General features: G+C 46.0%; 1 protein-coding gene across 1 annotated transcript; it reads right to left on the reverse strand.

Annotated features, from left to right (window-relative positions):
• On the reverse strand, window positions 1–27,834 carry LOC138367264 (uro-adherence factor A-like). The gene is made up of 4 exons (XM_069328678.1): window positions 27,710–27,834; window positions 24,744–27,479; window positions 2,895–3,395; window positions 1–67 (listed from the first exon to the last, which is right to left on the reverse strand). Exons 1-4 carry the CDS (start codon window positions 27,832–27,834, stop codon window positions 1–3), a joined length of 3,429 nt encoding a protein of 1,142 aa, XP_069184779.1.

The raw sequence follows: 27,834 nt of genomic DNA on the forward strand, positions 1-27,834 counted from the left end.
TTAAGCTGCCTCTGGTTGTCGAACACTTGAGAGCATAGGGGACGGAGGCTTCCGGCTGAACTGCACACTGTTAATTCAAAAGATAATTACCCATATTGAGAGGATAAATGATCGGTTCTATTGTTTACTAAGCGACTTGTTTTTTCTTCAAATTCCTAAAATACTTTAAAGAATTGATCAAGCAGTAATCAAAGATGGAATGTTGGTATGTGATTTCCCGGCCAGGAGCCTTCCCTGTGGAGGGTATCGACTCCATCAGTCGGAGCCCGGTGGCCCTCCTGCTCACATTCGTGCTGCAGTTGCCGCTACACATCGCTCGCTGTATCGACATCCAATATCATGAAATTTGTATTACGTAAACATCTCTTTCCTGGCTAGCAAGAAGTAGAATCGATCACCTGAACTTGTTGGCGTTAAACGGGGAGTTTGATGGCAGGTAAAGGCGTTCAGCGGGGCCCCGCGGTGCTCCTGACAACAGGGTTAACCGCTGCACCAACAGCCAGTGAAATACATTGACAAGGAAAGTTTTCACTTATTGTATTTATCGTTACAAACGAATATTTAAAGTAACACACACACACACACACACGCACGCACACACACACACACACACACACACACACACACACACACACACACACACACACACACACACACACACACACACACACACACACACACAATATCATATTTGCCATATTTATATCATATCACACACACAATATGATATTGGGGCCCCGTAGCCTGGTGGATAGCGCGCAGGACTCGTAATTCTGTGGCGCGGGTTCGATTCCCGCACGAGGCAGAAACAAATGGGCAAAGTTTCTTTCACCCTAAGTGCCCCTGTTACCTAGCAGTAAATAGGTACCTGGGAGTTAGTCAGCTGTCACGGGCTGCTTCCTAGGGTGTGTGTGTGGTGTGGGAAAAAAAAAGTAGTTAGTAAACAGTTGATTGACAGTTGAGAGGCGGGCCGAAAGAGCAAAGCTCAACCCCCGTAAAAACACAACTAGTAAACACACACACACACACACACACACACACACACACACACACACACACACACACACACACACACACACACACACACCACATATGTAAGTACACCACATATGTAAGACCAATCCTGGAGTATGCGGCCCCAGCATGGAGCCCGTACCTTGTCAAGCACAAGACGAAGCTGGAAAAAGTCCAAAGGTATGCTACTAGACTAGTCCCAGAACTAAGAGGCATGAGTTATGAGGAAAGGCTGCGGGAAATGCACCTCACGACACTGGAAGACAGAAGAGTAAGGGGGGACATGATCACAACCTACAAAATCCTCAGGGGAATCGACCGGGTAAACAAGGATGAACTTTTCAACACTGGTGGGACGCGAACAAGGGGACACAGGTGGAAGCTGAGTACCCAAATGAGCCACAGAGACGTTAGAAAGAACTTTTTCAGTGTCAGAGTAGTTAGCAAATGGAATGCATTAGGAAGTGATGTGGTGGAGGCTGACTCCATTCACAGTTTCAAATGTAGATATGATAGAGCCCAATAGGCTCAGGAATCTGTACACCAGTTGATTGACGGTTGAGAGGCGGGACCAAAGAGCCAGAGCTCAACCCCCGCAAGCACAATTAGGTGAGTACAATTAGGTGAGTACACACACACACACACACACACACACACACACACACACACACACTCAGAGACATTAGAAAGAACTTTTTCAGTGTCAGAGTAGTTAGTAAATGGAATGCACTAGGAAGTGATGTGGTGGAGGCTGACTCCATACACAGTTTCAAATGTAGATATGACAGAGCCCAGTAGGCTCAGGAATCTGTACATCAGTTGATTGACGGTTGAGAGGCGGGACCAAAGAGCCAGAGCTCAACCCCCACAAACACAACTAGGTGAGTACACACACACACGCCACCGGCCCTGTGAGGGCCGGTGGCTAAGTGGACAGCATTCTGGACGCGTGATGCTGTAGTCCCGGGTTCGATCCTTGGGGCCGGTGAGAAACAATGGGCCGAGTTTCTTTCCCCTGATGTCCCTGTTACCTAGCAGTAAATAGGTACCTGGGAGTTAATCAGTTGTCACGGGCTGCTTCCTGGGGTGTGTGTTGTGTGGAGGAAAAAAATAGTAGTAACAGTTGATTAATAGTTGAGAGGCGGGCCGAAAGAGCAAAGCTCAACCCCCGCAATCACAACTAGGTGAATACAACTAGGTGAATACACACACGCATACTCATATTTCACACACACACACACACACACATACATATATATTCTGAAGATGTATTAATATACGAAAGTACTTAAGGAAATTCCTGTTTCATTTTTCCTCCGTGGTCTGACATTGTCATATATATATATATATATATATATATATATATATATATATATATATATATATATATATATATATATATATATATATATATTGTCCTGGGGACCATTCAGGCTTGTTCGCATATATATATATATATATATATATATATATATATATATATATATATATATATATATATATATATATATATATATATATATATATATATATAATAGTACATTTGAAGGCACTGCAGTATTCCAGGGATGTCATGTTAGGCTTCATAAATTTGGCTCATATTGTGTCAGACTGGCCCTCGCCTCGTTGTCCGGAGACCATACAGCCTAAGGTTTGGTCCTTCGAGTCGGTGCCACCAGTTTATGTTGTCTGTGACGAGGCCACGCTGTTGCTGGTGTCTTTGTTTGTTGTCTGTGACGAGGCCACGCTGTTGCTGGTGTCTTTGTTGCGTGTGCTTGTTTGGGGAGTATGCGTGCATTTGTATTGATTACTTTGTTTAATAATGTGAAGTAACGGTTAGATTAATTACAATAGTTTATTCATGAAAGGTGAGCAATTACCGGAGCATTTCTCGAGACACTACCAGCTGCACGCTCTCCGTCAGCTGCACGCTCTCCGTCAGCTGCACACGCTCCGGCAGCTGCATGATCTCCAGCAGCTGCACGCTCTCCGTCAGCTGCACGCTCTCCAGCAGCTGCACGCTCTCCAGCAGCTGCACGCTCTCCGTCAGCTGCACGCTCTCCAGCAGCTGCACGCTCTCCAGCAGCTGCACGCTCTCCGTCAGCTGCACGCTCTCCAGCAGCTGCACGCTCTCCGTCAGCTGCACGCTCTCCAGCAGCTGCACGCTCTCCAGCAGCTGCACGCTCTCCGTCAGCTGCACGCTCTCCAGCAGCTGCACGCTCTCCGTCAGCTGCACGCTCTCCAGCAGCTGCACGCTCTCCGGCAGCTGCACGCTCTCCAGCAGCTGCACACGCTCCGGCAGCTGCACGCTCTCCAGCAGCTGCACACGCTCCGGCAGCTGCACGCTCTCCAGCAGCTGCACACGCTCCGGCAGCTGCACACTTCCTCAGCAGCACAAGCCCCAGTACCGTCACTCTTAGGCAGGTGCACAGTACGCTTGGGTACAGTCACACTCGGGCGCTCGGTACATCCTTGTCTACAAATTAGAATGTATGTTCGAGGCTGGAGGCCAGATGCATGGGGCTAGCATCACCCAACTTTGCACCATAATTGCTGTAGGGTGCGTACCCAACATTGTCGGGTCGGGGTCGCCACGTTTCAAGAGAAAACGGAGTTCCACATTAACATACTGGACCCCACGAACCGGAGACATTTGCCACTGGTTCCCATCAGGCTAAATTAAAAAAAAAAAAAAAAAAAATCCAAATTATTTTGTCTTAGAGCACTGTGAAACATTTTTGAAACACTGAAATTATGATTTTTGTTTCCTGATAGTTTTTGAACAGTTTTTTCAGCTATTGATTTAGTTCGTTTATGTTTATTTATATATACAAGAGTTCTTATATTCTTGTAAAGCCACTAGCACGCATAGTGTTTCGGGCAAGGCCTTAATTCTAATTTTCACACGTACATCCCCAAGAAGCAGCCCGTAGCAGCTGTCTAACTCACAGGTGAATATTTACTGCTAGGTGAATAGGAACATCAGGTTTAAAGAAACTCTGCCCATTTGTTTCCGCAGGAGATCGAACCCGGACTCTTAGGATTACGAATACCGAGCGCTGTCCACTCAACCGTCAGGCCCCCCTAATTTATAATAATACATTACAAGTTCTGTGAGAGAAGGAGAGACGGGGAGAGAGAGAGAAAGGAGAGAAATGGGGGGGGGATAGGGAGATGAGTGAAACCGAGAAAGCCGAGGGACACACAGACAGACACTAGAAGACAGACAGAAAGACAGACAAACATGAAACAGACAGTAGCATGCAGACATTCAGAGACAAGACCGAGGGACAAGAGACGCGACAGAGAGCAGACACAGACACGTACAGAGACAGAAAGATACACACACATACAGACATATAGTCACAGACTCAGAGAGAGAGAGAGAGAGAGAGAGGTGTGTGGTGGTGGGGAGGTTACCTCTGACACAGGCCGCCGGGACGCCCCTCCACCCTCCCCAGTGATCAAGGCCCATATTATACTGCTCGGGAACCAAGAACCCACAATCCCTCTCCCCTTTACTTCCTGGTCCAAAGTTTACCAAGTTAAAACACTAATCCATTAGATCTTGCCCCACTCTTTTCTTCTCACTGGATTGACTACTTCCCGCGTCACTCTACCCTCTCCACCTCTTCCCTCGCATCGTACCTTTGGCTCCTCTTTCCCTTGCCTCTCACTTCTCTTATTGCCCTCTTTTTATAGAAACGCAACTCTCTCGTTTAACATATCCGGCTTATATTCGTCATATTCACATGGCACTGGTCTTTATTCTCTATTTCTTCCTCTGGCAAAGTCAGCCCCCCCAGTGACCCATCTTGGCTCCATCGTCGACACGGAAGGTTCAGGTAATTGCTCCCTACCCCTGGCTCTGTGTAATTAGTGGGAGCGGCCGCGGCGGGCACCACTGCGGGTGCCACCAGGCCCCTGTAGGCCAGCAAGGGCCACCATAAGCCCCTGTGGCACCTGCCACAGGGGTGCCACAGGGGCCCCTGTAGGCCAGGAGGTGCCACCAGGATATCATGACTGGGGTGACCACAGGATACTATAACAGAGGTTTAATTTAGGTATTGGTAGAGGTTTAATGTGGGTTTTGTTACAGGTTTAAAGGTGGTATTTATATAGGCATATTGACTCCTTGGGATTTCCTCAGTATTTCCACTGATATCAATACTGGTATAGACAAACACAGATATTCTGACAGGTATATTCCCAGGGACATTCACCCGCGTGGGTCTTACCACTCAAGTTCCGCTTTGTCTACTACACCCTCGTGAAATATTTAGTGGTGTGGAGTGTTGTGTGTAGTAGCAGGTGGGAGGGGTGCGTAGTAGCAGGTGGGAGGGGTGCGTAGTAGTAGGTGGGAGGGGTGCGTAGTAGCAGGTGGGAGGGGTGCGTAGTAGCAGGTGGGAGGGAGGCGTAGTAGCAGGTGGGAGGGGTACGTAGTAGCAGGTGGGAGGGAGGCGTAGTAGCAGGTGGGAGGGGTACGTAGTAGCAGGTGGGAGGGGTGCGTAGTATCGGAAAGTACTGGAGGGACTTGGCGCAGCAAGTTTAAAGCAGGCAAGACAGTCATGAGAACATAGGGATGAGGCGTATACACATACAACGCGGAAAGACACTTAAGGAATTAAACCTTATGTCACTTGGATACGGAAGGGGTTAGGGGTGATATGATTACTACATACAAGATTATTTGCGGAATTGATAAGATAGATTATATACAGCCAAAATGCTTATGAAGCATATCCAGTCAATTTTAACTAATTCTGGGTCACTGAGAACGGAATTTGTTTAAAATTGTTGATTAACTTTAGTTTTCATCCAAGATCAGTCTTCAAATTGTTTTCTTGCATAATGGGAGTGTTTTGTCATCAATTCCAATGGGTTATGCAGCTCATATGAGGGAACGTAGGATAACCTAAAGCAACTCTTGAGGTGCATACATGATGACCACCATCAGTGGTAGCTCTGTGGTGTTGTAGGGTGTTGTCGTTGTGGCGGGTCTGCAGGGAGGATCCGCAAAGTACCGCTGTTGTCTGTGTGAGTGGGATAGTTGTGCGAGAGCTTCCCCCTGTGTTATGTGAGGCCGTCCACCCCACCCTTCATTGGCACCTGGGAAAATGTTCAACATCCACCACTTATTGAATAGGTGAATTTTGCACCACCACTGCATATAAAACAATTGCTAATCAGCCATTTCTAATCGTTAGATTTTAATTCAGCACAACAACTGTATGATAAACAGGTTTTCATCTCGTAAGCAGATAATTTTTGAAAAATTGTTGACCAGGGGCCAGATTCACGGAAGCACTTACGCCAGTACTTACGAACGTGTACATCTTTCCTCAATCTTTGACGGTTTTGGTTACATTTATTAAACAGTTTACAAGCATGAAAACTTCCCATTCAGCTGTTGTTATTGTTATAAACAGCCTCCTGGTGCTTCGGAGCTCATTAACTCTTTAATAATTGGAAACAAAGTCGCCAAAGATTGAGAAAAGATGTAAAGGTTCGTAAGTGTCTACGTAAGTGCTTTCGTGAATCTGGCCCCAGGGAATTACTTGATATGAGTGGTACACAACCAAGGGAACACAGGTGGAAACAGAGTACTTAAATCAGCCACAGAGACATTAAAATTAATATTTTTCAGTTTTAAAATAATGAAGAAATGAAACATACAGTATTATGAGGCAGTGGAAACAGACTCCATATACAGTTTGAAATGTAGATATAATAGATCAAAGTTGACACAGAAGCCTATATGCGAGAGGCAGGACCAAACAGACCAAAGCTCAACCCTCCACAAGCTCCAGTACCATTAGGTGAGCGCGCACGCACTCACACTCACACTCACACTCACACTCACACTCACGCGCACGCGCACACACACACACACACACACACACACACACACACACACACACACACACACACACACACACACACACACACACACACACACACACACACAGTACCCTTCGTATGAGTCACGTGGTCCGAGTACTTTTCAAAGCGTGCGTGGAGTGGGCAGCGGAGAGTGGGAGGGAGCACCAGCCGTGCACCGTGTTGGTCACCGTGCAGGTCACCGTGCACCGTGTAGGTCACAGTTGAGAGCGTAAAAGGGAACAAAAGGAGAGGTGGTGCGTAATTATACACGTACTACGGCGGAAGTTTAAGTATTTCGGTGTAAGTGTAAGTATTGGGGTATAAGTATTAAGGCGTAAGTATAAGCATTACAACCTGCCTCAGGGAAGAGACCCGCTCAAGGGAAGGGATTGAGAACAACTATATAATTAGGGCTATTGTCTTCTTTCTATTCGTGGTGTTAGGTTAAGGTTACTTTAGGTTAAGGTTACTTTAGGTTAAGGTTACTTTAGGTTAAGGTTACTTTAGGTTAAGGTTACTTTAGGTTAAGGTTACTTTAGGTTAAGGTTACTTTAGGTTAAGGTTAGCTTAGATTAGGTTTCATTATGTTTGGTTACATCAGAGGCCCGAGACTGTTCAACACGCTTCCACTACACATAACTGGCCAATATCTCACAGTGTTCAAGAGAGAACTTGATAAACACATCCAAAAAATACCTGATCAACCAGGCTGTGAATCATCAGGATGCGAGCAGCTGCTCCAATAACCTGCTTGACCAGTCCAGCAACCAGGAGACCTTGTCAGAGACCGGGCTGTGGGGACGTTGATCCCTGAAATCGACTCAAGGTAGCCCCAAGGTCAAGGAAACGTTAATGCAGCGTATTATTGACGATAACGTGAAATATGGAATTCGAAAACGTTGTACGTATAAGTGGCTTTAGGCATAGTATGTACTATCTCTATCTAGAAATGCAGCATTCTGTTTGTAACTCATTTTAAATATATGTACTTTTATCTGAATAAACATTTATTATTATTATTATTATTATTATTATTATTATTATTATTATTATTATTATTATTATTTCAGTGTGCCCGAGAATTCCGTTTACAGAAAGCCAAATTCTTCAAAGAAAACGTTTTCAACATACACTTTTTATATTTTAAACAAACAATTTATAATACAATAACGTTATAACCTGAGAATAATCACTTGAACTTGAGAATAAAATAGAATAAAACTTGAGAATAAAATTGAAAATAATTGGTACGACAAAGCTTCCTTTGCCAGTTTACATGCAGACTGTTAATTTATCTGTAATATGCCTTCAGATCATCCCAGATATCTATTTAACTATCCAAGTGATTTGAAGGGTGGTGTGGTTTCTCACAGTGAAACCTGAAACGCCCGAAACCTGCCCGAAACGCTATGTGTGCTAGTGGCTTTACAAGAATGTAAAATCAACATGTTGACCAGACCACACACTAGAAGGTGAAGGGACGACGACGTTTCGGTCCGTCCTGGACCATTCTCAAGCCGATTGTGAATGGCTTGAGAATGGTCCAGGACGGACCGAAACGTCGTCGTCCCTTCACCTTCTAGTGTGTGGTCTGGTCAACATACTTTAGCCACGTTATTGTGACTCATCGCCTGCATAAAATCAACATCCTTTCTATGTTCTCTCTTAACCCCTAATGTACCTTCTTGTATATAAATAAATAAGTAAATAAATGATTAAGGATTTGCTGCAGGGACGGGCTCCATCGTTGGGGCATAGGAATAAGTACTCTGGTATAGTTATAAGTATGAGCTAAAAGTATAAGTACTGTATTTCGTCTATTTCGACGTAGGTATAAATAGCTGTGTAGCTATCCAAGGCAAACCTCATGCTTATCGTTTTAGTATGAGACAACAAATGACTATACACGAAGATTCATACTTATCACGCAACAAGGTGAGGTAAGGATACATGTAGCTGCGTAACTCGCGCTCACACTCACCTCACACTCGCCTCACACTCGCCTCACACTCGCCTCACACTCACCTCACACTCACCTCACACTCACCTCACACTCACCTCACACTCACCTCACACACACCTCACACTCGTCACCCAGGCGGGGTATGACACGTCACCTCATAACTCGCGCCAGCACACACACTTCATACTTGACATCTGAGAATGACACCGCTGCTGACCACGGCGCCATACACCGCGGTCGTGTATACCTGGAGGTGGGGGGGGGGGAGGGAGGGAGGCGTAAGCCCGTCGTTCGTATCGACTAGGGTGCATACTCATCAATAATTCCGTCATCACTGTCTCGACATTACCTGTCCTCTCCCACCCACCCCGTCCCTGTGGCTCCTCTCCCACCCACCCCGTCCCTGTGGCTCCTCTCCCACCCACCCCGTCCCTGTGGCTCCTCTCCCACCCACCCCGTCCCTGTGGCTCCTCCCACCCACCCCGTCCCTGTGGCTCCTCTCCCAGCCACCCCGTCCCTGTGGCTCCTCTCCCACCCAGCAGACCAGCCATGGTGGCTCCCTGGGACAAGCGCCGCTCAACGCACACACAGCAACACTCACGATGGACGCGTTTAAGCATTATAACGATTAAGTGTCGAAGACAACAACCCCCACCAGGTGTAGCACCGTGTTATGGTGCTACAGTGTGTAAGACCTTATGGTTAGTGTGTGTGTTTGTTGGGTTATATAGATCGATAACACAATTGGTGTTTACCACCTGGACATGGCTATATAACTCCGCTTCTCCTTCACGCTGCTTTTTCATGCGTCGAGAACTGGCGATACTGTATCTTTCCCGTTGAGACTCCCATTCTTTTTTTTCCCACGTTACGGAAGCGTATAACTGAGCATTGAATAGATGAGGGATGGGGGGGTTGACAGCCCCGGGGCTTCCTTTTCTTATTGAGGCTACTTGAGGCATAGTGGTAAGTGTGTCGTTGAGTTTGATCATGTTTAGAGTTGTGCTATTTACCAGTCTCTGAGTGTGCTCAGAGACGAAGTACTCGCACTGGGCACTCTCGCTGGGTACACGACACACACACACACACACACACCCCTTACCCAGTCCCTTCACAACCCGATACGTTTTCCCAACCAGACACGTCCCCCCAACTGGACACGTCCCCCCCCGTCTTCCCAACCGGACACTTTCCCCCAACCGGACACGTCCCCCCAACCGGACACGTCCCCCCAACCGGACACGTCCCCCCAGCCGGACACGTCCCCCCAACCGGACACGTCCCCCCAACCGGACACGTCCCCCCAACCGGACACGTCCCCCCAACCGGACACGTCCCCCCCCCCCACCTCTCAACGAGGTATTCTGATATAGAAACAGAACAATACCTGGCTATTATTGCCAAGACAAGTTGTTATTGTGTAAGATAGGAGAGGTCATGACCCTTGAGACACTTGCTAGTGTGGCCTCTGTAAACAGTTAGTTATTATTCACATTGGTCCACTTCCGTTATCTTGAGGTTATCTTGAGATGATTTCATGGCTTTGCGTCCCCGCGGCCCGGTCCTCGACCACCTCTTTTTTGTTACACCCCCCCCCCCCCAGGAAGCAGCCCGTAGCAGCTGTCTAACTCCCAGGTACCTATTTACTGCTAGGTGAACAGGCACATCAGGGTGAAAGAAACTCTGCCCATTTGTTTCCGCCTCTACCGGGGATCGAACCCAGAACCTCAGGACTACGAATCTAAAGCTCTGTTAACTCAGCTATCAGGCCCCACTTACTCAGTCGTGTTTTATTGTGCAGTCTACAGTTCTTTATTCTCTTGTTGTTACACACAATTGTTATTAATAAATATTACAACCTAAATTGTAAGGTAAATCTATCATAGTTTGTCTAAACATTTATTGTTGGTCCAGACCGCTGGTCGCGTGGTGGTGACAGTCGGACTTGTGACGACCTCTACCAGTTATTATGACTAAAGCTTCAGAGTGTGGCGGTAGTTCACCGCTCCCGTGCCAGGTAAGTCCACTACGGGGTCACCATAGCCCGTGCTACTTACCCCGCTCCTGTGCTAGGTAAGTTACGGGCTCACCATAGCCCGTGCTACTTGGAACTTATTCCGAGTAGCTGAATCTATAACAACAACATGTGGCGGTAATCCAGGGGCCAGATTCACGAAGCAGTTATGCAAGCACTTACGGACCAGTACATCTTTTCTCAATCTTTGGCGGTTTTGTTTACAATTATTAAACAGTTAATGAGCTCCGAAGCACCAGGAGGCTGTTTATAACAATAACAACAGTGGATTGGGAAGTTCTCTTGCTTGTAAACTGTTTAATAAATGTAACCAAAGCCATCAAAGATTGAGGAAAGATGTACACGTTCGTAAGTACTTGCGTAACTGTTTCGTTAATCTGGCCCCTGGGCTCTGGAATGGGTGGCCATTGACCCATCTTTTGATTTTATAACGTTGAAATTGTCAGAGGGGAAATACGTCAAATGGCTAAAGGCCTAAGGGATGAAATTGTCGGGTAAAAGGTATGTGTCCTTAGGAGCAAGGGACTTTTTTCCTGTTTCCATAGGAAAAAAAAGGAAAGATGGATCTTCAATTTCCTAACATAACCCAGTGTGTAATAGTCACCCAAGTAATATCCAGATGGTCCACCGTGAACAGCTCAGTCCCCGAGGGTACTGTGCTTGCTCCGATACTATGACATAAGTGCGTAATGTTTTATCATGTAGGAGCCAACAGACGCAACAGGGACGACCCCATTCAGCCCATGTTGGTCACGTATCCCCCAGTAATCACTTAGCAAAGTTGGGTGAGTTATCCCTAAGCGTCTCAGACAGTCACAGACAATAATAATAATAATAATAATAATAATAATAATAATAATAATAATAATTTATTTAGGAAAAGTACATACATAGGTGCAGAGTTACAGTACAAACATTGTGTTGGATTTAAAGATAGAGGTAGTACATAAAGATAGAGGTAGTACATACAATACCTAAAGCCACTAGTATGCATAGCGTTTCGGGGCAAAAATCACAGACAGTTTCTTTCACCCTGATGCCTCTATTATCTAGCAGTAAATAAGTACCTGGGAGTTAGACAGCTGTTACGGGCTGCTTCCTGGGGTGTGGGTGTGTGTGTGGTGTGGAAAAAAGTAGTTAGTAAACAGTTGATTGACAGTTGAGAGGCGGGCCGAAAGAGCAAAGCTCAACCCCCGCAAACACAACTGTGTGAATACACACACACACACACACATCTGTGGGGCCTGTTCACCTAGCAATAAATAGGTACCTTGGAGTTAGAAAGCTGCTACGGGCTGCTTTCTGGGTGTGTGCCTGTGGGGGGTGGGGGATGGGGGGGGAATAAGTTGAGTGACAGTTGAGAGGCGGGACCAAAGAGCCAGAGCTCAACCCCTGCAATCACAACTAGGTGAGTACACAGACAGATACAGTCACACACACACACACACACACACACACACACACACACACACACACACACACACACACACACACACACACACACACACACGTGCTGTCTTATAGATGTGTGAAAAAGCAGCTCATGTTTCTGTCCAACGTTATGGTCACGTTATGGTTTGTTGAGGTTAAAGTTCGTGTCCGTTATATGTGTTACATTTGGCCTAATACACAGCTGGTCTTCCAGTTTCTCGGGTATTTTAAAGGTCTCGATGAGATGAGCGCTGTGATGTCTGGTTGGTAGTCCTGCGGCCCTCAACCTTTCTTCGTAAGTGATGAGCGCTGTGATGTCTGGTTGGTAGTCCTGCGGCCCTCAACCTTTCTTCGTAAGTGATGAGCGCTGTGATGTCTGGTTGGTAGTCCTGCGGCCCTCAACCTTTCTTCGTAAGTGATGAGCGCTGTGATGTCTGGTTGGTAGTCCTGCGGCCCTCAACCTTTCTTCGTAAGTGATGAGCGCTGTGATGTCTGGTTGGTAGTCCTGCGGCCCTCAACCTTTCTTCGTAAGTGATGAGCGCTGTGATGTCTGGTTGGTAGTCCTGCGGCCCTCAACCTTTCTTCGTAAGTGGTGACTAATTAGTTCCGTGATGATGTTTGTGTTCACCTTCCAAGACTTCAAAGTCAAGCACCTTACAATTTGAGTCAATTATTTTGAGTTAATGAACGAGTATAGCGTGCCAGGATAATTAAGCTGTTTCCTGAAGTGTTTTAGTAATATGAAGGGTAGAGCAGTAGCCAACAGCGCATCTGTTGTGTCAGGTGAGTACCACGGGTTCACCATAGCCCGTGCTGCTTGGAACTTTTGGTTCCCAGGAGCTGAATCTAAAACAAGAAGTTGTAGCCAACAGGTCAAGTTGTATTAAGGTCGGTGTTCAGTTATTGGCACATTCCCCACAGCACTTGCCGCTCTCACCGTAGCTGACATGGCAGGACCATCACTATATATCACGGCTATTGAATTATTGCAGGACTGAAGCTGAAAAGCTTCAGTCCTGCAATGGTCGCCTCCTGCGTTGCTGAGCCATAGCAACCTTCCCCTGTCTCCCAGTCCTCCCCACCATTCCCCCCTCCCCCGTCCCCTCGTCCCTGAAGCCCTGAAAAGCTTCAGTCCTGAATTTTCCGATTATGAAGCTGAAATTGATAGGACGGCCATACATATATTATATACGCTTATATATTTCCCTATATAGAGAGAAAAGAACAAAAAATCGCAAACGTGTTCATTAGGTACAATGTAAATTTAGCAACGTGGTCAGGTCAAAGGCTGCAGGTCACTTAAATAAGCTTCAGTGCATATTCTTTCCTGAGAAAAATTACTTTTTTTTATGGGGAGCAAAGTTGTTGTTCCCTCTAAGTAATAATGCAGAAGTCGTCATGGGAATAATATTTTTGTACAGTTGGAACAACAACGGCCAGGTGGATGGGTCGAGCGAAGATTTTTCTTGTATTTTTATGATTCCTCCGAGAATGAAAGAGCCATTGATGAACGACTCGTGGGCCGGATTTGGCCCGCGGGTCGCCAGCTGAATAGTGTATGTGGTGTGTCTGCTTGTGTATTGTGTCCTGCCCATCCTTCACCATCCCTCTTGCCTCTCTCGCCACTCTCCCTCTCTCCTTCTCATCCTCCCTCGCCACTCTCCCTCTCTCTTCACTCTCCCTCTCGTCCTCATTTTTTTTATTTATATACTTGCTGTACCCGGTCACGCGTTGCTGAGCCACAGCAACCTTCCCTTGTCTCCCAGTCCTCCCCCACCATTCCCCCCTCCCCCGTCCTCTCGTCCTCCCAACCATTCCTCTCTCCCCTGTCCCCTCCTTCTCCTAACCATTCCCCCCCCCACTCCACCGTCCCCTCGTCCTCCCCACTATCTCCCATTCCCCCGTCCTCTTGTCCTCCCCACCATTCTCCATTCCCCTCGTCCCCACCATCCCCAAATCCCCTCTCCCCTCGTCCTCCCCACCATTACCCCCTCCCCCGTTCCCTTGTCCTCCCCTCTATCCCTCCACTCCCCTGTCCCCTTGTCCTACCCACCATCCTCCATTCCCCTCGTCCTCCACCATCATTACTCCCTCCCCTGTCTCCTCTTTTTCCTCCCCCCACCATCCCCCACTCCCGTCCCCTCGTCCTTCCCACCATTCCCCACTCCCTCGTCTGATGATCAAATGATCTGATATTCCCATCAGAAAATTGGGAACATCAAATGATCTGGGGGCTAGATTCATAAAGAAGTTACGCAAACACTTACGAACCTGTACATGTTTCTATCTTTGGCGGCTTTGTTTACAATTATTAAACAGTTAATGAGCTCCGAAGCCCCAGGAGGCTGTTTATAACATTAACAACAGTTGATTGGCAACTTTCATACTTGTAAACTGTTTAATAAATGCAACCAAAGCCATCAAAGATTGAGGAACGATGTACACGTTTGTACTGGCGTAACTGCTTCGTGAATCTGGTCCCAGATGTTCCCATCACGGGAATATAAGAAAAACAGTTCAAAAAACGAAATGAAAAATAATGAAAAAATAAAAGAATTAACTATACTCACGAAAGGGACGGTATGGTAAACAACACAGCTCAATTCCAACGCAATGTCACGCAAAATAATTAAATCAAAATGAAAATAAATCGAAATCTATGAAAATTCAATTTATCAATGAAATCGGAAACATTGAAATGGAATTGTAACTTATTTAGTATAGCATGTGTTGGTCTTATGTGCAATAGATGACGCTGTTTTTCAAAAACGCATGTTTTTACCTGTCACAGGGATGGCATCGATATAGTAGGTATATAAAAACACGCACGTATTCGAATGGAACGTTGTGTCAAAATTTCAAAGCAATCAGTGAAGAACTTTCGTAGATTACAGCTTGTGTTGCTCTTACGTCCAACAGATAGGCGCTGTTTGTGAAAAAAAGCATGTTTTTTTTCCTTGTCACAGGTGAGGCATGTATATAATAGGTATATAACAAGACGCGCCTATTCGAATGCAACTTTGTGTCAAAATTTCAAAGCAATCGGTAAAGAGGTTTTGAAGATTTCCCTCACATGAAAAACACAGTTTAAAACAAATAAACATGTTTTTACCGTCACAGACGTGACATCTATATAGTATGGATATAAAAACCCGCTCGGATGCGAATGGAACATTGTGTGAAAATTTCAAAGCAATCGGTGAAGAACTTTCGGAGATTAGCGGTTATGAACAAACGAACATTTCCATTTTTATTTATATAGAAGATATACAAGAGTTGTTACATTACTACCATCACTGTTATGGTAGTAACAGTGTGTTACTGTATGTTATGGCATCACTATCATCACATCTTGTACAGCCACTAGTACGCGTAGCGTTTCGGGCAAGTCCTTAGCCCCGAAGAATCCGCGACCCGGATTCCCCGCGAAGAATCCGCGACCCGGATTCCCCGCGAAGAATCGTTTAACAACCAGGTATCCATTTTACTGTTGGGTTAAACAGAGGCTACAGTTAAGGATTTGCACCCAGTAAATCCTCCCCGGCCAGGATACGAACCTAGGACAAAGCGCTCGCGGAACGCCAGGCGAGCGTCTAACCAATATGCCACGGAGACTTTACTCTCCCTCTCTCTCCTTCTCGTCCTCTCTCTTCACTCTCCCTTCCCTACACGCCTGTCCTTGCTGCTCTCCTTCCCTCGCTCACATTCTCTCACCCTCGTTACCATTTTGCGACATTTTCATTACTTAAAGCTGTAGCAGAATTTTGCGTCGCTCGCTCTCTTTTTTCCCCGTCTCCTTTCATATATATTTACTGTGTTTTTAATGTAAAACTTGACTCTTTATATAATGTAATTTGAGAGAGGCATAGTGTTATTTTATTAGTTTTATTCTGTTATCTTTCTTAGTGATCATTGTACAGCTGACCCTGAAGCAGTGTTGGTGCTTCGTCCATATAGTGGTTCGTGGCCCTGTTGGTACCCTTCTATAGTGGCCACGGGCATTATGAGTGTGATAGGGACATCTCCAGCACGATATATCCTCTGCTGACGAGGGCAATGTAATCAATTGATCACTCGAGTGATCAATCGCCTGCTACCGCTACTTTTGTGACTATTTGAATGTGTGGTCAGGTGACCAGTCTCTCCATACCTATCCGTTCTGCGCTCCATCCCTCGGTTTCCTGTTCATTGGTTACTATCTGGCCTTAGGGGTTAGTGAACTGTGAACATTACGCACCACTGCTGGACTCACTTGTGCAAGGCTACCGCCCTCGCTGTTCTTGAGGAGTATGGAAAGATGTTTGGGTACGCTGCCTAGCTATCTCCCGTGCCTATCTTAAATTAAACTAGCCGTGAAGGGGTACCTGGGAGTTAGGCAACTGTTGTGGATTGCACTCTGGTGAAATTGGTAGTTTGCCTAAGCCCTAGATGTGGACCTAGAGAAACATAAGCAAAGATTTCCCGTTCCCCGCCAAAAGGAATATTAAAGGGCAATGAACGTTAATGTTTGAGTCTTCCCTGAAACACTTCTATCTGTCGTTTTCTTTTCGCATTTTCCAATGACAGTTTTCTTTGACAGCCGCTCACAGCACTCCCTACGACCATCCTCTTGTTCCTACTTTTATTTTTAATTATCAATAAATATCAACCATGTGTTCACGCACCCTTTCTTGTAACTGTTTTCAAAATGTAGAGTAAAATACATTTTTGAGTTTAGGTATTTTAAGAATATGTGAGGAAGAAGTACCTCCACTTGACACTACAATATGTGAGGAAGAAGTGCCTCCACTTGACACTACAATATGTGAGGAAGAACCGAATATGTGACCGTCAGTAGTTTCAAAGCGTTATACAACAAAGAGTGCTGGGAAGACGGGACACCACGAGGGTAGCTCTCATCCTGTAACTACACTTAGGTACTTACACACACACACACACACACACACACACACACACACACACACACACACACACACACACACACACACACACACACACACACACGCGCGCGAAATGGCTTTAAAGTTCTCTACAATAATTTTTCAAATTATAAATGAATGATTCGTCACTTTGAATAATTAGGATATTGGTAATTATGGCTTTGGTGCTATTGTGTATGTTTAATGTTTTGTAAGTACTCAATGACTACACAATCTCAAGATCAGTATCATCACCATTACTACACCATCACTAGATCAATAGCATCACCATCACTAGCTCAATATCATAACCAGAGACCATCCTCTAAAGAAAGTACTTAGAGTACCAATATGGTGGAGAGTACAGATGTGTGGTGATGGACCGCCGGAAAGTGGACTTTTGTAGTACTGAATTTGGACACACCAGAAAAAGTGTTCATATTTGTTAATTATAACCTAATCCAACCGTCCTAGGCCTGAATACGCTATCTGAGGCCTACATACATACATACATACATACATACATATATACATATATATACATACATACATACATATATATATATATATATATATATATATATATATATATATATATATATATATATATATATACACACATACATACATACATACATATATACATACATGTGCTCTACCTGGGCCTAGGAATATTTAAGTTTGGCTTTTAGCTTTATTTTCCCAGACTCTATTACAAAAAAGTACTAAAAGGTACTTAGTGGAGCTCCATTACTACTTATTGGTACTATCGAACACATAATTACAAAACGTACTATAATTTCTGGAGGACTGCCTGTCATTACTACAACTAAAGATCAATATTCTCCGTGATATAACACTGTGATGTGACACAGCATCTGTGTCACATCGTGGACGCTGTGATGTGACACAGCGTCTGTGACACGGTGACTGTCAGTAATAAAGTTGGCTTAAGATGCCAGAGCTTCAGAATGACGACATTCAGGCACAAGACGATGCATTACTGTAGGTCAAAAGGAAAGGAACATGAGAATTAAGGAAACTGTAGGAGGACTGTATTGGTCTATACCAGACGACTCCTGTTTATACCCTCCCAAACTCACTCATACACGTCTCTAACCTGAGCCAGACCACGTCTCTAACCCGAGCCAGACCACGTCTTTAACCCGAGCCAGACCACGTCTCTAACCCGAGCCAGACCACGTCTCTAACCCGAGCCAGACCACGTCTCTAACCCGAGCCAGACCACGTCTCTAACCCGAGCCAGACCACGTCTCTAACCTGAGCCAGACCACGTCTCTAACCTGAGCCAGACCACGTCTCTAACCCGAGCCAGACCACGTCTCTAACCCGAGCCAGACCACGTTTCTGACTCCTGGTGATCTGTGGTCAATCTTGATTAGAATGTTCGTTGTCGTGGACATGAAGCCAATACTTAAGGGGTGTCCACTTGACTGACCAGGAAGCAACCCAGAATAATGGCCTAGTTCCCACGGACTTATTTATTGCTAGATGAACAGTGGCATCAGGTGAAAGGAACCAGTACCCACATCAATTTTGTCCTGTCCGGGAATTGGAACCCGGGTCCCACGGTTATAAGCTGAGTACGTAAACTAGTGTGCTAGGACTAAAGGGGGATAGTGTTAGGACGGAGCAGTTTGGGCTACGTTAGGACTGGTTATGGTACGACAAGTTGCTGCATGGTACGATGACTTCCCCGTGGTAGCCGAGGCTTGGTTGGCTTGAGTTACCGAAGACTTGTACGAGGTCACAAGGTTGGATATGAAGGTACGGGAGGACAGCGCTAGGCAACATTAGGCGAAGACACGAGATATAGGAGTCAGTAGTATATGTTGTTAGGAAAGCTACGACTCAATGGATCAATGAGACTATGAAGGGTGTGTTAAGGGTAATATTCCAAGGAACTTATCTTCATTGATAACTTGCCATACAGGTGGCATACCGGAAGTGAGGAACTTCCGGTTGCAAATTACCTTGAACAAGAATTTATTGCACTTAACATATAATTAAATTACCCCTTGTAATTATAGAGTTGTGATTATAATTTTGTTGGGCAGCTGACTATTAGACAAACTTCGTTATTTTATATTTGCTTCTCATTAACGTTGTTGGCGTTAGCCGCGACAGTGGGCCACACGTGAGCGTCACTCAGTCAGGCTAAGGCTTGGCACTGGATGGGTGAGGGTCGAGCCAGCCTCCCTAAGGCTCCTTGAGGTCACTTCTGCCTTCCCTTACAGGCTTCCCGCCCCCCAACACTGGCTTACCATAACTTGGTTCACAGCTCAGGTGAGGAAACCAGCGGCAGTGAGGTGGGAGGACACCCCAGTACCACACCTGGCAGCCGTGTGAGGTGTGAGGACACCCAGTAGCACACCTGGCAGCCGTGTGAGGTGTGAGGACACCCGGTATCACACCGGGCAGCCGTGTGAGGTGTGAGGACACCCAGTAGCACACCTGGCAGCCGTGTGAGGTGTGAGGACACCCGGTACCACACCTGGTAGCCGTGTGAGGTGTGAGGACACCCAGTACCACACCGGGCAGCCGTGTGAGGTGTGAGGACACCCGGTACCACACCTGGCAGCCGTGTGAGGTGTGAGGACACCCGGTACCACACCTGGCAGCCGTGTGTGGACTCACTCCATTCAAACTTTTCTAATGGTGCCTTTAGAAATAGCGTTGTCAAGGCTGTTCTTGTGTGCGAGACTGTTCCCACTAGTGGCCACACTGACAGTGGTCTGTCAGACACGTGATGACAGGAATCTGCCAAATACTCTAGAAGCCCCAAATTGAATTATTATGTAGATACACATTGAAAACTTTCAAAGTTGTTGCAGCGCGTGAAGTAGAAGAGGTTGGCGTGGGAGGGGACGACGAGAGGTTGCCGTGGGAGGGGACGACGAGAGGTTGCCGTGGGAGGGGACGACGAGAGGTTGCCGTGGGAGGGGGAAGACGAGAGGTTGCCGTGGGAGGGGACGACGAGAGGTTGCCGTGGGAGGGGGAAGACGAGAGGTTGCCGTGGGAGGGGACGACGAGAGGTTGCCGTGGGAGGGGGAAGACGAGAGGTTGCCGTGGGAGGGGGAAGACGAGAGGTTGCCGTGGGAGGGGACGACGAGAGGTTGCCGTGGGAGGGGGAAGACGAGAGGTTGCCGTGGGCGTGTGTGTGTGTAACACTCACCATGGCGTCGATCCCCATGGCTGGCGGGCGGGAGTGAGCAGGGCGGTGTACGGCAGCAAAGAGGCAACTGGTCGGCCAGGACGAGATAACGTCCACTCCGCCGTCGCCTCCGCCTCCCGGATGCTCACGCAGGCGCCCACCGTCGCCACACCGCTGCCCCCCACCCCCTTCCCCTTGCTTTATTGGCGCCTCGCTCTTAATAGTCTACGCAGCCTAGTGTGTTTACCAGTGATCTACATACTCATAGTGCCCTGATCTTTGGAGACTTCGGGGGTATTGATTTTGCGTTGCCTGCGGCTACAGTTGGATGCTTCCATTACACCGTAAATCGAGTCTTGTCTAGCTAGAGAGGTGCAGTGTGTGAATAGCCTCATCCGCCAGCAATCCTCACTAGTCCAGGTGAGGCGGAAGCTAAGGTTGTCTAAACGCACCGTCGGTTAAGGCAGTCCTGTGACGTCACTCATGGCTCCTTAAACTGGAGGAATAAATCCATACCTTAAAGAAGCCCGGGATAGGGAGGGTAGGGAGGGAAATGGAAGGGCTGAGACGGGGGTCGAGGGAGCTTCTGTGAGAGGGAGGGTAATGAGGGGTATCATGATGGCTCTGTTAAATTCATGAGTAACCTTTGTATCGTCGGCGAGAGGTATACTGGACGACACCTGCACCGGAGACTTGGGGGGACTGATGGTCGAATGGTTCACACTGGCAGTGGAGAGGTGCTGGGGGACGGAGGGGGATGCTTGGGGAGGGAAGGGGGCGGGTGAGGTACTAGGGGGAAGGGCTGGTGAGGTACTGGGGGAGGGAAGGTGGTGCAGGTACGGCAGTGATGATGTATATGTTTACACCAGTATACAGTGTCGAAATATTTAGTAGTATAGCTGGCGGACAGTGCTAAAAATCGTCGTGAGGGTCTGAATAAGTCCCTGGCACGCTGTTCGCTTGAATTTTGGCGACCCCGACCAGCCTATGTTCATTCCGGACTCCAGACCCTTCCCTCTGCCAGTTTGGGTGAGGCTGACCCCAAGCGTGTGGGCTCAAACTCTGAAGACATAGACATTCCCTCGTATGATATTGATTAATACTGATTAAGAGTGTGGAGAATAAAAATCTCTGTATTCTTTTTTGCTACACACTCCCCCAGGGATATCCTGGCCCGCCAAGGCTCTACGGCAGCTTTTTCACTTCCATAATTCGCCATTTTAAATATACAGTTTTTCATGTATTTAATTTTTTTTATTTCGTTTACATTGTAAAGATATGTGATTTTACAAAGGGTGAATATGGGCGCTCGATCACAGATGTCCTAGAACTGGTCTTATTTTATGGTATCCCTTTAGTTACTTTTGCCACACTTCCTGAGTCTGAGGTGTGGCGTGTGTGTGTGTAGGGTGTGGCGTGTGTGTGTGTAGGGTGTGGCGTGTGTGTGTGTAGGGTGTGGCGTGTGTGTGTGTAGGGTGTGGCGTGTGTGTGTGTAGGGTGTGGCGTGTGTGTAGGGTGTGGCGTGTGTGTGTGTAGGGTGTGGCGTGTGTGTGTGTAGGGTGTGGCGTGTGTGTAGGGTGTGGCGTGTGTGTGTGTAGGGTGTGGCGTGTGTGTGTGTAGGGTGTGGCGTGTGTGTGTGTAGGGTGTGGCGTGTGTGTGTGTAGGGTGTGGCGTGTGTGTGTGTAGGGTGTGGCGTGTGTGTGTGTAGGGTGTGGCGTGTGTGTGTGTAGGGTGTGGCGTGTGTGTGTGTAGGGTGTGGCGTGTGTGTGTGTAGTGTGTGGCGTGTGTGTAGGGTGTGGCGTGTGGTACAACCATTAACATGCTAAACATAAAAGGCCAGAAGGATCATGCAATAAAATTCATTTTATTTAATAGTTACTTTATTTGTACAAAGTATTCGTGAAGCAGTAAAATAAATACAGGCGATAAATATGTTTTCCTTCTCATATTTACACGAAATAAAGGCACGACTCTGACAGAGAAGAGGGGCAGATTGACACACACGTCTTTACTGACACAGTAAAGATGGGCAGGTTGACACACACGTCTTTACTGACACAGTAAAGAGGGGCAGGTTGACACACACACAGTGAAGAGGGGTAGGTTGACACACATGTCTTTACTGACACAGTAAAGAGGGGCAGGTTGACACACATGTCTTTACTGACACAGTAAAGAGGGGCAGGTTGACACACACGTCTTTACTGACACAGTAAAGAGGGGCAGGTTGACACACACGTCTTTACTGACACAGTAAAGAGGGGCAGGTTGACACACACGTCTTTACTGACACAGTAAAGAGGGGCAGGTTGACACACACGTCTTTACTGACACAGTAAAGAGGGGCAGGTTGACACACATGTCTTTACTGACACAGTAAAGAGGGGCAGGTTGACACACACGTCTTTACTGACACAGTAAAGAGGGGCAGGTTGACACACATGTCTTTACTGACACAGTAAAGAGGGGCAGGTTGACACACACGTCTTTACTGACACAGTAAAGAGGGGCAGGTTGACACACACAAAGGACCTTACTCTGTTATATGAGACTTAAACATTACGACTCATATAGACGGATACAACTATGTACAAGACAATATATCTGACACAGGATTACACACCTGGTTCTCCAAACCTGACACACACTGTTTAAGGACACAAACAACGTTCATACTAATTGCACACTTAGTTGTTCACAACTAACATTTCACGCTAAATACTGTGAACATATTCAATGTTAAACATTGCCAGCACCGCCTCAGCCAGAGATGCACACGTGTGCACCATGCCTGTACACGTGTGTACTGAATCTGTACTGCTGAGTTAATTGTTTAATGTGCACACACATAAAATCAAAGGTATATATATATATATATATATATATATATATATATATATATATATATATATATATATATATATATATATATATATATATATATATATATGCAATTGACGATCACAAAACACTGATCATTTTATGCGGAAAATCCACAGAGAAATATGTACAGTGCACACGTGTACAGACATATTTCTCTGTGGATTTTCCGCATATATATATATATATATATATATATATATATATATATATATATATATATATATATATATATATATATATATAATATAATGTGTGCAACAATAATCCCAAAAACACTGATCTTCAGTGTGCAGTTCAGGTCTGAAGAAGGCTTGAAAAACAAGTCGAAAGTGCTTAGCTGTTATCTCTTAAGTTATCACTCTGGTTATTCTGCACACACACACACACACACACACACACACACACACACACACACACACACACACACACACACACACACACACACACACACACACACACACACGTAATCTTACATCTAGGAATAATATAATTAAACATTAATAATAATGGATAATACCGGAGAATAATACAGCATTAAAAGACTCGTATAACTAAAAATAATGTAAACCTTGAGTAAAGTTATTAGGAATGAAATGTATACAAGTTTCGTGTTACGGTTGACACACTGGGACTCGCTGGTCTTCACTCTAGGAAGCACTCTAGGACGGTTCAGAGTGCAAGGGGAGTGAAGGGGGGGTGGGGGGGGGGGGGAATTGTGTTGACAGGTCTTTAATCCTAATTTCCTCCTGATGATGACGGTGAAAGTAAACTCGACACTCCTTTGAACTTGACGCTCAAGTTCAGCTACATTTAGCTCTGGTGTTCATGGTTTACTGTTTCTCCGGCTCTTCGCCCTACTTCGTCCCTTCTCTGTGGCGACCAGTCGTGGCGCGGCGAGCACCTCCTCGCCTTCCTTCCCATTATTGTTATCGTGTTTATTATCAGCAAGATTATTGTTACTTAATCTTTTAATGTGAGAAGTGCATATCTTTTACTGTGAGTGAGTGTGTGAGTATGTTTGTGAATGTGTGTGTGAGTAAAAACACCTTACTATCAATATGTAAATTAGTGTAATTCGAAAGTGTAAAAGTAATTCTTGAGTTAAGTGTGGAGGAAGAAGAACTCGACACCAACATTTCGGTATGAAAAGTTCATATTTTTGTGAAGATTCACAATACGGTATTTTTGTTACATTTTTATCGTTGTGTTAAATTTATCGTCGTGTTAAATTTGTCTTCTCTGGTTTATTAACTTTACTCCGATGAATTTTATTTAAGGATGTTTAGAACAGCGTTCCGAAGTGTTCCCGATATTCATCCTTGTTCCCCAATTTCCAGAATATATGTCCGATAGTTCAGATTAATAGTTAACAATTAGGTTAAAAAAATAGTTATATTTGAAAATAAAACAGATTAGCTGATAAATATTAGACCGTCTCACCGCGTACTGAAGAGCGGCAAGAGCATTTCTAACGGAAGTCTTGGTGCGTCTGTTGCCATTGTGATAGAGAATTGTGTTGGAGTTAACTTGTCATCTTCCTCCTCCTCCTCCTCGCTGTTGGAGTCTGGTGCTGAAGACTCGGCTTCCTTGGGTTGGCTGGCAGCTGCGCCAAGGTTAAAGGTTGGCCTTGACACTCGAGGAACAAGAGTCTCGGGAGAGTCGTCCAAATCTCTGTCCTCAGGAGATATGAGAAGCACAGACGGGGCTGAGGAGAGCACTTCTACTGAGGGCTCTGCTGTTTTTGAGGCTTCTGGCTGGCTAGGCTGCACTGAGATGAGTACTGGGAACTCTTGGGACTCAGATGCTACCGGGGAACTTTGTGAGTTTTCTTCAGTGGAATTTGGAAAAACTGGATCAGATTGACGGGGTGAAATTTCTTCCATGGTGTCTGTCTGCGAATCATTTAATTCCAAATCTTTGTCGTCTTGTTCTAAGGAGGAGCTAATCACAATCTCACTGACAGTCTTTATCGATGGTGGATCAGTTTTCGGCTCGTGGTTTTCTTCTTTTTGCACCTCAGCTGCAGGTTTCTCCAAATCTCCTCCGAGATTTGCGGATACCGTGAAGGACATCACCATGTCTCCGTCCTCCGAGGCTGGTGATGCTGTTATTATTTCCGGCTCCTGCTGATGCTGGAGTCTGGGGATCGGGGAAGGCTTCCCATCTGATGGCAATGGGCCAAACAGAGGTTTGAATCCACCCGACGACTCGAGGTGCTCTGTTCCTTCATTTAGAGGGCTCACAAAAATATTTTTAGTTTCCTGTGCTTCGAGCTCTTTTTCTTGTGGTTCAGAGGAAATTTCTCTAACACTAGTCCCCTCCTCCAAATATTTCTCCCCTTCCTCACCTTTTTCGGTCAAATGTTCTTCGACCTTTTCGCCCTTCTCGTCCAAATATTCTTTACTCTCTTCACCTTGTTTTTCCAAATGTTCTTCGCCTTTTTCATCTTGTTCCTCTAACTGTTCTTTGCCTTTTTCCTCTTGTTCTTCTAAATGTTCTTTGCCTTTTTCCTCTTGTTCTTCTAAATGTTCTTTGCCTTTTTCCTCTTGTTCCTCTAAATGTTCCTCTCCCTCCTTAACTTTCTCAAGTTTCTCATCTTCTGCTTCTTGTGGTGCTGGTTTTAAAGTGCCAGAAAATGCATTTCTGAAAGGTCTTATCGGGATTCTGCGACTCGATCTTTCTTCATCACTCAGTTGTCGGTTAGATAGGAATTTCCCTCTCAGTTCTCGTAGGGTCTGACTTTTTTGTTGATTTATCTCTGGAAATATTGGGTTCGATGTTTCCGGCACATCCTTATGAGAGCTGTCTTCACCGTCCTTGGAGTCACTTACTGTGTCGGGTGTGTCTGTTGCCCGGTAACGTGCACTTAGCTGGTTCTTTCTGTTCTTTAAAAACTCTCTGAAGCGAGCCCGGAAGTCTGGGTTAATGATCTTCCTTCCGGTTTCGGCACCTGGTCCAGCGTCATGGTCTGGGTGTTGAGGTGAGTCGGCAGGAGTGTCGTGCCCCGCCTCTCCTCTGTCAGTATGTTCTTCATCTTCGGGATGTTGATGTGCACGATGAGAACTCTGTTTTGCTGCTTCAGCTGATTTATGAGATACCGCTATAGTTCTGGATTCAGCTGGGGACGTTTGTGCTGGCGAAGGTGGCTGACCGAAGTTCGGTTCTTCTTTAACGATGGATCGGGAGGTTTCCTGGACGTCTTGGTCTGTCCTCAGGATTTCTTTTACTTCGAGAACGTTATCTCCTTCACGCTGAGATAGCTTCGGTCTAAATCTATTAATTCTTCTGGTTCTGGAGTTGGGTGTAAATGAGCTAGTGTCTGGAATCTTTTCTGTTGTGGTGCTTGCGACATCTGGCTCGGAGCTTTCACTTGTTTCGGATATGCCTCTTAGTTTGTTTCGGTACCTTTTGAATCTGTCAGGATCCAAACTTCCTCTTCTAGATGAGGGTCGTTTTCTTGGGGTACTAATAGTAGTCGTGATGACGTCCTCCTCACTCACCGGTTGTTCCGTTGTGGTGAGTGGAGTGTTATTCCTCCTCCTGCTCTTCAGTCGGTTCAATCGATCATGGATTCTTTGCCTGAAGGGCGCGAGTGTAGTCGTGTGTTCAGTTACTGTTGTTTTCACAGGGGATTCAGCTACCTCTGGATAGTCTTCTGGAATATCAGATTCTATTTCAGCTGGGAGCTCTGGTTCGTTCTCTTCAGGAGGTGGGGTGGTCGTTCGCGAGGTCAGACGTGTACGCAAGCGATTTCTAATGTTAGGACGGCGTCGTGGGAACGGTTTGTTAACTTCCGTCAATGGTTTTGGTGTGGTTGTGGTAAGGATTGCTTCTATGACGCCTTCCGTCACTTCTCCAGCATCCATGTGATCATTTTCAATAGGTAGAATTATATTAGATTCCTCTTCTATACTTTCTACTGCATTGATTATATCGTTTTGCAAGTTCTCTTCAGAAGGCTGTTGCGGAATGTCATCCTGAGGAGGATCGTTGTTATCGAAGTGATGAGGATCATTGTTATCGAAGTGATGAGGATCATTGTTATCGAAGTGATGAGGATCATTGTTATCGAAGTCATGAGGATCTTGTGGACTCTCAGAATCAAATACTACAGGTTGTGGTTGGAATACATCATCTTGCTGTTGGTTGTGGAAATCAGGTATCCTGGGGAACCCTCTGTGAACATGAGTTATCGGAGGCATAGTGAAAACGAATGGTTTTTCTGTCGTCTCTTCGGTTACGGGTTGCGGCTCTAGTCTTGTAAACACTGGCAATCTATCATTCGATTGTTGGAAAGGAGTGTGAAAATCTGAGTTTTCCAGACCCGTTATAAGGGTGGAGGGAGTGGTAGGTTGTTGAGTTGTTGGTCTGCGTTGTCTCCCAGGTCTTCTTCGGACAGGTTGCACCTGATCTTGCTGATTACTGACTGGCCTGCGCCTGGTTTTGGGTCTTTGCTCAGCAGCTGGTCGTTCAGTGTTTTCTTTTTCAAACTCCTCTTCTGTGTGAGGCTCTTTAGATTTACTGAATACAT

Source organism: Procambarus clarkii, chromosome 21, assembly GCF_040958095.1.
Source record: "Procambarus clarkii isolate CNS0578487 chromosome 21, FALCON_Pclarkii_2.0, whole genome shotgun sequence".
Lineage (NCBI taxonomy): Eukaryota > Metazoa > Arthropoda > Malacostraca > Decapoda > Cambaridae > Procambarus > Procambarus clarkii.

Bases quoted from the DNA above. Each gene is read 5' to 3' on its own strand.
- LOC138367264 (XM_069328678.1), bottom strand. From the start codon at position 27,834: ATGTATTCAGTAAATCTAAAGAGCCTCACACAGAAGAGGAGTTTGAAA. The intron at 27,480-27,709 runs GTGCAACCTGTC...TCATGTTCACAG, and splicing joins TCAGTAATCAGCAAGATCAG to AGGGTTCCCCAGGATACCTG. The intron at 68-2,894 runs GTAATTGCTCAC...TTGAATTAACAG, and splicing joins GTGTCTCGAGAAATGCTCCG to TGTGCAGTTCAGCCGGAAGC.